General features: G+C 41.8%; 1 protein-coding gene across 1 annotated transcript in view; it reads left to right on the forward strand.

Annotated features, from left to right (window-relative positions):
* Positions 1 to 13,010, forward strand: part of RYR3 (ryanodine receptor 3) — a 491,041-nt gene that overhangs the window by 294,251 nt on the left and 183,780 nt on the right. Inside the window, exons 20-24 of the mRNA XM_063091474.1 lie at positions 3,439 to 3,655; positions 7,951 to 8,055; positions 9,673 to 9,776; positions 10,980 to 11,063; positions 12,700 to 12,859. Of these exons, the coding sequence (XP_062947544.1) occupies positions 3,439 to 3,655; positions 7,951 to 8,055; positions 9,673 to 9,776; positions 10,980 to 11,063; positions 12,700 to 12,859 (670 nt within the window). The remainder of the gene's footprint in view (positions 1 to 3,438; positions 3,656 to 7,950; positions 8,056 to 9,672; positions 9,777 to 10,979; positions 11,064 to 12,699; positions 12,860 to 13,010) is intronic.

Here is a 13,010-nt window from a genome sequence, read left to right on the forward strand (position 1 = left end):
AAGCAGAAAGCATTATTCTCTTTAAGTGCTTCATGGAACTCCATCTTTTTTGATTTGTTATCATTCCAGCAGATTTTAAAATATAGAGAAATTTTTTGAAGCTAAACAGACCCAGCAAGAGAGCTCATGAATAATTAAGTCCATCTAGAAGTCCTCATGGAGACCATTTACTTGTTCTCGGAATCCATACACTAGTGAGAAACAATACACTTGCTGTACAAGCTCCTGGGCAGTCAGCTTCTCACAGGAGTGATGCTCAGGGAGAAGAGAGCAGAAAACTTCCCACACTCATTCTTTGCTCCAAAAGATCCAATTTTATCCCATGGCTTCAACATGTCAGTAACACAATCTGTTATGTTGCAATTGAATTGGTACGTTCTCAATAAATAATTTCGAGGCTTAGTCATTATTTCCTGAAGGTTCACCAAATTAGTAACATTGCAGGCTAATGACTCAATTTCTTTTTAATGTCATTGTTCATATTCTTAATACGCATAGGTCATGACCTATTACATAACACTTAATGTAGGAACACACAAGGGACCATTGTGGTTCTAATTTTATATCATTGTTTAGCACTTTAAAATGGGAAAGTGGGAGGTTTCATATGATTTTTATAATTTTAAAGTTAAAGCATCTGTTTTTATTGCAAAGAAAAAGTTAACATCTCTCACTTGAAAGGATTTTTATTTTCCAGATTCATAATAAGGATATTTCCACAATCATGATTATGCAGCCAATTCTGAGACTCTCTGGCAAGGCTTCACTACCAGAATGTTCCTGCTAGTGGAAGTGAGGCCTCACGGGAAGTGTCTTGCTGTGAGAGCTTGGCTAAATCATAACCTTCCTCTGTAGACTCCATCTCCCCCCACTCGTATACCCTGTCCACCAGCAATTCCTAACAATCCTAATTCCAAAACAAAACTGGGATCTGGCTGCTTGGACCACCTTGTTCCAACCCACCCTCATCTTTCTGCAACTACTTCAAGAGCCTCCTAATTGGTCTCCAGACCTATTTACATAGGACAGCTAGAAGAATCTTGTATATCCTCACCTTAAAACCCATCAACAGCTTCCAACCTGGAATAAAATCCCAACCCCTTGCCAGGGCTCCCAGACCCTGCCTGATCCAGCCTTACCCCTCCTGCCTCATCTCTTGCCCCTTGAGCTCATGGTGCTCTCACCCCACCACCCTCCTTTCTGTGATCTGTTCCACCCAAGCTCTTCCTGACCACAGGGCCTTTGCACTTGTTCCTCTACCTGGAATGCTCATCTTTGTCCCTCAGGGCTCACTCACTTCTCCTCCTCAGAGAAGCCTTCCTTGACACCTTCTGTAGGAGCCACCCCTTCCCTTAGTTATTTCACACCTCCCTCTTGATTTCCCCATCAGATGTCTCCTAATCGGTAATTACGCCTGTTTGTCTACTAGGATACCTGCTTTGCAACACCAGGGACACTGTATATCTTGTTCATTGCTAAATCCCCAGTGCAAAGACTGAGTGCCAGTTGTATGGGCTCACTTTTGCATTTGTTAAATGGAGAGAGGGAGGAAGGGAAAGAATGTTGTGTGCAGACACTATGTATACATTGATTTTTCCTATGTGAAATTATCATTGAACCTGCAGGGCTACAAATCTTGCCATGTTTTAATTACTTAAAATTGTTGGCTTACTTTTCACCAATTTAATGTTGCCGTTGATTTGCAAAAGCTATATTTCTAATTTCAAACCCAGGATCATATGAAGGAGCATTTTGAAGTAGGTCACTTTTTGCCCTCTGCTCTTTGCAAAGGGAACTTCGGGATCTAACCCTAACCCTGACCTAACTTGTGTGTATGCAGTGCTGACATTCAGCCACATGCTGAATTAAAGTATTAAAAGACTTCTCTGCATTGGTAATTAGTGTCTGCCTGCCTTTACTGTGAACTCCTAAGTGTCCTTCCCCCTTCCTTGGGAGGTCCCAGTGGGTACTACTGGGGTAGGCCCGGGTGTCAGGCATGGATGCCAGCAGGGAGATGGTGCCCCTGAGAAAGGCACTGGCATCCTAGTGAGCAAAGCCTCGATGCCCGCCTGCCCCTGCAGCCTGGCCACCTTCTTAGAGTCACCCCTGTGTGGCTGCTTTGGGGAACTGCAGCCTCTGCACCGTGTCATTTCTGTTAAATATCACCTGCCACATGTGAGGGTACTTCAAAAAGTTTGTGGAAAATGGAATTAAAAGATAATACAAATCTTTCTATGAACATTTTGAAGACTCCTCATATGCCATTTACAGTTAATACTCTGGTGTTACTTAATCTTTTTGCCTGAATCTTAAGAATTTCCTATTTCCCCCAGATAGTTGTATCATATTTTCTTTAACTGGTGTGTGGGTAATGTTCCTCAAGTAAGAAGACTTTAAGATCTCATACTATAATTTTAATATGAACTTTACAGAGAATAATCTTAACATTATTGTATTAGTCCATTTCTGTTCCTTATAACAGAATATCTGAGACTCAGTAATTTATAAGAAAAAGTAAGTTATTTCTTACATTTCAGGGGCTGGGAAGCCCACAGTCTGGGGGGCACATCTGGTGAGGGCCTTCTTAGTGGGAACTCTCTACAGGGTCCTGATGGTGACCAAGATATTGCATGGCAAGAATGGGCTGAGCAAGAGAGCTAACCTGCTCACTCGCTCTCCTTATAAAGCCATCAGAACCATGCCCATGGCAACCCATTAAACCATTAAACCATTACTCCATGAATGGATCAGTCCATTCAGAAGTGCACAGTCCTCACAATCTAATCACCTCTTAACAGCTCCACCTTTCTATTACCATAATAGGATTTCCCACCCTCTTAATGTTACAATCGAGGTCGGAATTCCTGTACATGAGTTTGGGGGTGGACACATTTAACCCATAACAGTCATTTCAATACTGTAGTAATATCTATTGTAATTATTTACCTGCTAGAGTAAAGATAAGCTTGGTCTTAAAAACCAGTGATTTTTGTTTTGTGTGTGTGTGTAAATACATTTTTTAAGAATTTAGCTGATATGGGTCAGCTGAGGACCATACCTTGGCACTAGGTTCTCTCTCTACTGCTTTGTTATGTACATTAGGATGTTTGCTGTGCTGAATCTGAATTCAGTCACTTCCTATCAGAATTATTTGGAGAGTAGGATGGAGGATGGAACTCAAATGTTCTCATCACAAAGAAACAATAAATTTTTGCAGTGATGAATTTGCTAACTACACTGATTTGATCATTACACATTGTATACATGTATTAAATGTAACTCTGTATCCCCCCAAAACAATGTTTATATAAGCAATAAACAGTAATTTGAAAGTTTAAGAAAAAATAAGATGGAGACTGATCTTTAAATTTTTACTTATTTGGGCTGGGATTTTTTTTTTTTTAACTTCTCTATTCCTGCTCTCTTCAAACCACACAGAGTACGTTTCCTGATGGGTGGACGTCACGGAGAATTTAAGTTCCTGCCTCCATCTGGCTATGCCCCTTGCTATGAAGCCTTACTTCCAAAAGAGAAGATGAGATTGGAGCCTGTCAAAGAATATAAGCGTGACACTGAAGGTGTTAGAGATCTGCTGGGTACCACCCAGTTCCTCTCCCAAGCCTCTTTTATCCCATGCCCCATAGACACCAGTCAGGTAGGTTCAAATTGCCTACAAGAGGAGACCTACAGAGATGAAGTAATTGTGCTAAATTCTTCTTTTTCCCATGTTGTCTTCAAACCATTCTTACTATACATTCTATAGAATTGCCATGTAATATAAACAACTATCATTCTTCATGTTTCCACCACATGCACAGGTTGAATTCTTTAAGGTTTTCTCAATCAGTGATCATGTTGAGCTCCTGCTACATGCAGGGCACTCTAAAGGACAGGCAGAAATATTTGGGTATTCTCTGGGAATACATAACTAAGTTGAGGATAGACGCAAATGTATTATTTTTTAAAAGGCTGAATGTAGTAAACACAAAATGGATAGTAGGCACAAGTAAATTCTAGAGACATCCTTTAGGCTAGAATGTTTCTAGAAATCTGTATAGGGAGAATGGAATTCAGACAGAGGCTCTAATAAGCATAAATGGGGAGGGGTGTCCAGGGGTGTTGTAACAGGGATGGGATAAATATGGGTCTAGAAGTAGAAACACAATGTTGGGACAGGTGACAATGCTCTCATATGGCTGGATGCTTGGAAGAGGAGGAGCAGGTGGGAGAAGAGTTGGAAAATAAAAGTGAAAGAAATGGGATGGTGTGGAGGGTTTTGGAAGTGCTGATAAATGAATATTTTCTTTCCCTTTCCAGGGTCTATATTTTGAGAAATAGACATTTACATGGTATGGCAAGGGGCATGCAAGAACTTTCAGCATTTCCTACACACCAGTGCTATTTGAATCACTGTTCTAGAAGTTAGAGAAAGTAAACTAAAAGAGACCTTCCCCTATAGAACTTGAGGTTAATAGCTTGTACTAATACAGCTCTTCTCACCTGTAGAATGTCTCTAGCATGTATTTTCCCATAATATCCATGTGACCTTATTACATTCAGCTGGTTATGTGTTTATCAGTTTGCTACTTTCCTCCTGTAGCTAATGATTGTAAATTCCTATAGAATAGAAACTGTAGCATTTCTCTGCCTGCTTCATAGAGCCTAGTACAGCTGGTTGAATGTAGGGGCTAGTGAGAATGTTGATGGGAGACCAGGAGGAGTTTCTGAGCTAGAGGTGATCCTAGGAATTGGAAAGTATAATTCCCATGTATTCTAGATTCCCATGTATTCTAGTTGGGGGGAAAAAACTTCTCTTCTACCCTCCTAGTTCTGTAACTGAGGGCCTGCAAATTAAACTCAGACTGACAAAATAGCAAGAGAAAAAAAACAAACAGATTTTAATCACCTAGTACACAAAGAAATGTGACTCAGGGAGGAAGTTAGAATTTGGAGCATATATACCATCTTAATAGGGGAGCAGGAGAAGGCACATCTGGGAAAACAGATGATTTTTAGGAAAGATAAATGGGTCCTTAAGAGAATAGATGAGAGATATGATAGTTTTGTGACAGTGTCTGTTTAGGTGTGGTGCTGACTTTACTTTTGTGGTGAGAGTCACTCTTCCCAAAGAAGAAACAGTTCAATTCTTGTGAGAGGCTCTTTTTTTAGGCAGATAAGTGGAGTTCAGAAGAAAAAAAAAAAAAAAAAAAAAACCCTTTCCTGCATCAGTTATTTCTAAAGTGTCTTCAGCTCAAAATAATCCTCATGCCACTGTGGTGTATTCTGGACCGCTTCGTAGACAAGAAGTTTGAGGGCCAAAGACGGAAGTAGGACACAGGGCTGCTAGTGTCCAAGCACAGAGAGGACAGGAGCATAAGTATGATTTCTGTCTGGGCTACCTCTCCTTACGAAGTAATCAGAAATATGTGTATTTCTCAGACAAGGCTTCCTGGGAGAAGCTGGCCTCAAAAAGAGTTCTTTAAAAAGAAAGAGAGAGGGCAAGTTTTAATGTGGGAGGAAAGGAGGGCTTGATCCAAGAACGAGAAGAGTTCTCTAAACATGCAGAACTGAAGATCTGGAAATCACAGAGCAGAGATAAACTTATAAGCCAGCAGAATTTTGATGTCTCGACCCAAAGCTGAATTTGTGTGCACCCTAGAACTAGGGAAATGTTGCTAGGAAATCAAATAATCGGGAAGTTCTCATCGGAAGGTGCAATTTCTTACTTTAAATGAGACCTTGCAATTTTTTAGACTCTACCATTCTGTGAAATTAATGTCAAAGGGGAAGTAAATATAAGACACACAGTCAACTCTCCATCTCTCTTAGGCATGTTAACCAGTTGGCAGACTAAAAATTGTTAACAAGGGCATTTAATGCCTGGCCTAACTAGAGCCCTGTCTAGATTCTGCCGCAGCCCCTTGCCAAGCACTGGAAGAAAGGAGCCCAACTCCACGCAGCCTTCCCTGGGGACTCTAGACTCCCAGGAGGCAAGTATCAAGCCAGCTACTCAGTCCCACATAGTCACCTATTGAGGTCATCGAAATTATGGTTTGGGGTTGTTTGTGGAGGCTTCTTTCCATGGTAACTACGCCTCCATTTCACTGAAGCATTGTGGTTCCTCTAACCTGAAAATCTATTTTCAGGCTGTGATCAACTAAGGAACACTTATTTAAACAGATTACCTTGGTTAACCAATATAATCCAAGTACAGTTGTAACTTGTTTGCTAATAATTTTCCTCATTTTGCTCCTTATCAAAACATTATGCCACTTGTTAGCTGTGACTTATTCATAATTAGATTAAGTTGTTTTTTTAAAAAATGTCTTCAGTTGAAAGGCAAGTAGTGATTATAACACATTTTAAACATTTTATTTCCACTTTTTTCTGTGATCTTCTTATACATCTTCAACTTGATACACTTTTTCTACAAAACTATTTTCACCATGAGTGGCCTCCCAACGCCCCACCTCCAAAAGCTGGATTTTTTAAATAGTGGAATTTTCATAGTGGAAACACTAATTATTGTTATAATAGAGCAGGGATTGCAAGGGCCAGGCAGGTGATGCAGAAATGAAAAAGGCCCTCCTAAAGTGGATGGCTGCCTCCAAGCTCCAGCTGACAGCTGCCAGGCAAAAGTGTGGGTCCAGTGTTAGCCCCTTCCAAGTGGTCAAAACAAACCAGAAATCTATGAAATCTCTCATTTCTTAAGGGTTGTCAACCAATAAACATGAAAATAATAATAAATTAAAAGAGGAGGAAAAAAGGAACAACTTGGGCCACCAGTTCATGACCTCGTGAGAGATAGGAGCAAAACACCAAGCAAACACAGAGAAACTCTCCCTGGAGGTAATCAGGGGAGAGTTCCCAAAGGTGGTGACATTTGAGCTAAATTCAGAAGGATAGATATTGAGAGTGTTTCCCAGGTGGTGAGGAGGGGTGGGGGTGTGTGTGTGTATTGCATGCATGGTGGAGAGTATTAATAAAGATAAATGTTACATAGGTAAAGGCACAGAACTATGAACCAGTGTGGCCTTTTGGGTGAATTTCGAGAAGTTTGGAAAGAATGTGTTTGCAGAGACCATGATGACAAAGTTGAAGAAGAGCACTATGTACTTGGTTAATACACCTAGTCTTGTCTTAGGAGTATCAAAGAACACATGGGCGACACTCACAAGGAGAGGGGTTTTATGTGATTTTGTTGTTGTTGTTGTAGACTTATCACTCTGACTGCTGTGTGGAGGGTAATTGGTGAGGAGTTGGGGAAACCAAATGTGAGGCTCTCGCACTGGTCCAGGGAGAAAATAATGTGGTTGAGCAATTGTAGAGGAAGGGACCCTTCAGACACTTAGGAAATAAACTTGATAGATCTCATGACTGACTAGATAGGGGAAGTCATGCCATGGAGAAAGGAAGACAATAGGAGGCTTCCAGGCTTGAGGCGATGATGGGGCCATTCAACAAAAAGAGAAAATAAAAGCGGGAAGAGAAAACGCTTTTGAAGGAAAGATCATGAATTCAACTTTGGATAACATATTGTGCTCACTTTGATGAGAAATCTCTGCAGGCAGTTGGAACCGGGGGTCTAAACTTCAAGAGAGACCGTGGCTGGAGATGCATCGGCTTGGGAGTGATCATTGGCAGGTCTGGGGCGGGTGCAAGGAGGAGCATGGAGCGGAGGAATGAGGCAAGGGAAGCATTCACAGGTGAAGGACGGGCAACACAGGTATCTGCAGAGAAGATGAGGGGGGTGGTCAGAGAGGACGCCAGGAAGGGAAGAGGATGGCTGGGAGCGTAGAGGTCAAGCAGGGTGGGGTGGGATGGTGCAGCCCTCCCGAGTGACATGCCACAGAGTTCAAATGGGGCACCTGACCCTGATAGATGTTATGATAGATATCAATACCATTGATTCTTGCAGTTCTGGCTTTATACTTGCTCCTTTTCCTGTAGGTTGTTTTGCCACCTCACTTAGAGAAGATCCGAGACAGACTGGCTGAAAACATCCACGAGCTTTGGGGAATGAATAAAATAGAGCTTGGCTGGACATTTGGCAAGGTATGTTTCAGCGGCCAGGCTGGCATGGAGGGTCGGATTGTCTTGCTCCCTGGAAGGTTCTTCAAAGACTCAAGTGAGGACAGGAACCCCATGAGCCCCAGCACCCTGCCTTCCTCCCGCTCGTGTCTGGCTCCCGCTGCAGCCTGGGCTGTTCGTCCAGCAATAGTCAGGAGTGCCCAGCAGGCCCACCCTACCCTGGTGGAACCAGGCTCCTCCTCCGGGCTTTTTCCCAGATGCCAGTCATTTTTAACTGGGGCATATCAACTGCAGTCACTCCTCTGCACCTCCTTTGGAACACTCACTTCTCCCCTTCTCTTCAGAAAAAGCTGTCATCTCTGCACGGGTGGTGGAAAGTGGTGGACTCATTGTTTTGCATAAGAATTTCTTTAATATGGTTTTCAGATGTATCACTAAGATTAAAGGACATTCAGAGCAGGTTAGGGAATTTCTTTCACTAGAAAGCATTTTTCAAAGAGGCTATAAATTGACTTTGTTCTGTAACTTGTGTAAGGTTGTGTCTGAGGGCAGAAAGATAGTGAATTCTGAAGCTTCCTGTGACCCTGACATTCTCAAATGATACACACTCCAGCTCAGTTACTGAAAATTTCCTGCACTCCAGCACTTATGTGTTTATATAGCTGCCTTCAAATACTCTCCTTATATATGACCATTCTGCTTTCTGGTCTTACAGCACCACAAACCTCTCCTTTAGAGACGTTTACCATGATTGCAATTTTACATTTATTTGTACAATAATTTTATTGCTGTTCCCTGCCCCATTAGACTGTGTGCTTCATAAGTCCGGGGCTATCTGGGCTCACCACTGAACTGATGTCTAGCTCAGTGCCTACCATGTAGTACAGGCACTCAACAAGTATTTGTTGAATGAATGAGTGAAATCATCAGTGTCTGGATCTGCACTGTCTAATACAACAGTCATGAGCCACATGTGGCTACTCAGCACTTGAAATGGGACTAGTCTGGATTGAGATGTACTGTAGGTGTAAAATACACGCCAGATTTTGATGACTTAATATGAAAAATAATGTAAAATATCCCATAAATAATATTATATTGATTACTTGTTAAAATGATAATATTTTGAATTTATCAGGTTAAATACATTACTAATATTAATTTCACCTGTTTCTTCTTTTCTACTGTGTCTGCTAATAAGTTTGAAATCACAAATGTGGTTCATATTTATGGCTGACTTTACATTTTTATTGGATGGCACTGGTCAAGATTCTGTAGTCCTTTATGTACTGCAGAATGCTACCCTTCAGTAACATTATGGTTATGTGACTTTTGGACAAACAGGAGCACAGCTAGCACGTGTAAAATTGCTTCTCTGGAAAAGTATGTTCTAAATGCCAACATATGCTAGAAATATATCCACAGAGCACAAGCCATTGGCAGCTTGGGGACTGTATGTATCGTTCACTAGAGAGAAGTTCATTTGTTTGTCTATCAGCAAGTTGCTGTCTTTGTCTTGCCTGATGTGGATTGCCTGAGCCATGTTTCAAAGTATGGTTGTTTTTTTTTTTTTTTTCTGTTTTCCAGTGCAGTGCTAGCTGTCAAAATTTAAATTGTATTTTTTCTTATATTGTCACCTAGGTTCGGGACGACAATAAAAGACAACATCCCTGCCTTGTAGAGTTTTCAAAGCTCCCCGAAACTGAGAAGAATTATAACCTGCAGATGTCAACTGAAACCTTAAAGTGAGTGTTTAATTGAGTTGAAGTTGTACAAAAAAAATGAGTGCATGATTTAATGCATTATAACGAAACTGCAAAGGAATGTCTCTTCTCTGAAAACATGACACATTCTGATAAGTTAGAGGGGATGATGATTATTCATGTCACAAGAGGATTTAGCGTAGTGAATAACAAATCCATCATTATTATTTAGTATATATTTCTTCAGAGACCATTTGCTGTTTGCTAGGGATGGGAAAAGGTAGGAGGGAGAAAAAGAAGAGAAACCTAGAATCAAAGGACCGAGCACCTTTTGTAGTTCATATTAAATCAAGAAAAAAAGATATTTCTAAAAACCAATGAGAAATATTGTTTGATTTACTAAAATTCAACTTTAAAACAACTTTTAGTTTCTCCATGATCCCACCCATGGGCCTAATTAGACCCTAACTTTTCTAGCCCAAGTTGGTATCTCCCAGTTTGGATTCACTTTGTGCTTGTCACCTGTTCTCTCTTCTTTGTATTTTCCCTATTCTCTAGTTGTCCGTGCAGAGCATTTTTTTTTTTTTTTTTTTTTTTCGTGCAGAGCATTTTAACATTGTGGGTTTATTGGTGCAACGATGCTCTGTACGGTGCCTTGTCTCATAGGCTCATATATGTGATACCTTCCATTACATTGATGTCTCTCGAGGGAAAAGCTTTGTACCTCGTGGTGTCAAGCACAGCCCTAGGCACTACACAGGTATCACACAGTAAATGTTTGCAGACCTGTGGATTTGATGTTAGGATCCTATCCATTCCCTGCAATTAGAAGCAACGTGCAATTCTAATGTGAATTGGAAAATGTCTCCAAGAAGGGCACATAAGCTTCTCTTTGGTATTCTTATGCTTGCTATCATCTAAATCAGGAGGTAGCAAATTATGGCCCGTGGGACAATCAGACCAGGTACCCATTTTTGTACATAAATCTTTATTGTCACAAAGCTGAGCTCATTGGTTTGTGTATAGTCTTGGGTGATTTTGCTCTGAAATAGCAGTCGAGTAGTTGTGACAGAAATGAATGGCCCAGAGAGCCTAAAACATTTATTGCCTGGTCCTCTACAGGAGAAGTTTTCCAGGTCTAAATGAATGGCTGTTGTGTGTTTTTATCAGTTAAGACTGGGTTAGGGTTCTTCCCATCCTTTATCTTTCAGTTGACCCTAGTCTTCTCCCTCTGTTACGTCACAGAACCCTCCTAGCCCTGGGGTGCCACATTGCTCATGTTAATCCAGATGCTGAGGAGGATCTCAAGAAGGTCAAACTGCCCAAAAAGTAGGTGATTTTTAATGGTCAAGTTTTTACTGCTTCAGCCTGAATTGTTAACCTGGGAGGGTGGGAGGCCCATGTACCCAGGCAGGTGACAGCCCAGATACCTGCCAGCACCAGCTCAGATGGCTCCCCCAGTTACTCAGACACTCTGAAACCCTCACCTAGAAACCTGTTAGAAGTATTTCAGGGTTTTCCCTCTTTTTTGCTTCTTCTTCCCAGACCTCACACTACTAACGTCAGTTTTGAGCCAGGAGGTACAGAGACCTCAGAGGGGTGCACCGTCTGGTCTATAAGAATAACAGTTGGCACAGGAGCTTGAAGATGGTTCATAGCCATAGCAGAGATTCATTCCTCTGGCATCGAACCAGCCTCATTAATCTTTTGTGGAAATGGGTGTCTCTGCCAAGATTTGATTTGGCCCCCTCGATCTGTGTGTGTCCTGCTGTCCTTGCCACCCCCTATGGTCAGTCGGAGTTACACATTCTCACATATCCTGATGCTCCTTCACAGGCCCATCCTCTGGCTCCCTGGATCACTGGCACACATGCCAGCCTTGGGTGCACACACACTCACAGGTGTCATCATTATTTGGGAGCCAAGGCAGTGCCAGCTTTAATCAAATGCTAATCTTCCGCTTCTTTCCTTTTAAACTCCCAAGCTGCCAACCTCCAGTCTCACAGGCAGCTCCTGGTGCCAAGAAAGGCATGTCTGAGAGGCAGCAGCCCCACGGGCAGACTGCTGGCCAGGCTGCTGGGGTCGGTACATAGCAGTCAGTGCATGTCGACTCTTTGCCCAAGAGTAGGCTTCCTGAGAAGGTGGATGTACCTACAATAGACCCTGATCTCATGCTGCGCAGAGGATCCTAGGTAGAATGAGCCCTGGTCTGCAAGTCATCACATTTAGGTTCTGGCCATGGTCTGGACAGTCAGTAGCCCGAGGGCCATGGACACTTCTGGACTCTCATTCCCACATGGCTTTGATGAGCTGCTCTACTGAGAGTCACTCCACAATGTGCCCCAGTCTTCCTCACTTACATGAACCCACCTGGGCTCATGCTCAGCTCCTTCACATCTTCACATTATCTATCAAATTACAAACAGCTGAGGCTGTGACTCCTGGACTGAACAACTAACTGCTAAGGACACTTCAATCTCATAAATTCTCAGATGTCAATTTTTTTTTTTTTTTAATTCCAAGAGCAAAGGTTTAGCTTTCTAAGACTGAGTGATCATTCTCTGCTGATTTTTAAGGCTCAAGGCCTTAACTTGCCAATCTGGTTTTAACTTTTTGTGTTTCAAAGTGGGATGAAGGAGTTTTTGGTAATGTTGCAGCATGCTGGATATGCCCATCATTTGTAGGGCACATAAGTAGTTTTCTTAGAAATAAGGATAGATTTCCATCTACTTTCTCCAGTGGTCTCCTGTGAAATCTGTGACATACATTGGCAAGAAGGATGGTACGTTAGGAGCTTCATCTGTACACTTGAAATGGAGCTTAGCTATCCATTCAGCCAAAAGGTGGAATGTGTGACTGTAGCCTCATTTACATAGTGCTCTTACCATGTGCTCTTGGTCTAAAATCTGGAATGGGGGAGTTATACAGATCTGCTCAAAATACATATTTTTGCATTTACTTGTAGCTACATGATGTCCAATGGTTATAAGCCAGCCCCTTTGGATTTGTCTGATGTGAAGCTGTTACCTCCTCAAGAAGTTTTAGTGGATAAACTTGCAGAAAATGCACACAATGTTTGGGCAAAAGACAGAATCAAACAAGGATGGACCTATGGCATTCAACAGGTGAGAAGTGCTGGGGCAGGCATGCTGGAAAAGTTAAGAGATGTGACAGTCCATTGAAATGTCATTTTGCTTTGGTGGGTGTTATATTGGAAGATAAGGTTGCCCTTGCTCTCTATCCATCTCACCACAGTGTGTTCATTTTTTATGAAAT

This window comes from Cynocephalus volans, chromosome 3 (assembly GCF_027409185.1).
Source record: "Cynocephalus volans isolate mCynVol1 chromosome 3, mCynVol1.pri, whole genome shotgun sequence".
Taxonomy (NCBI): domain Eukaryota; kingdom Metazoa; phylum Chordata; class Mammalia; order Dermoptera; family Cynocephalidae; genus Cynocephalus; species Cynocephalus volans.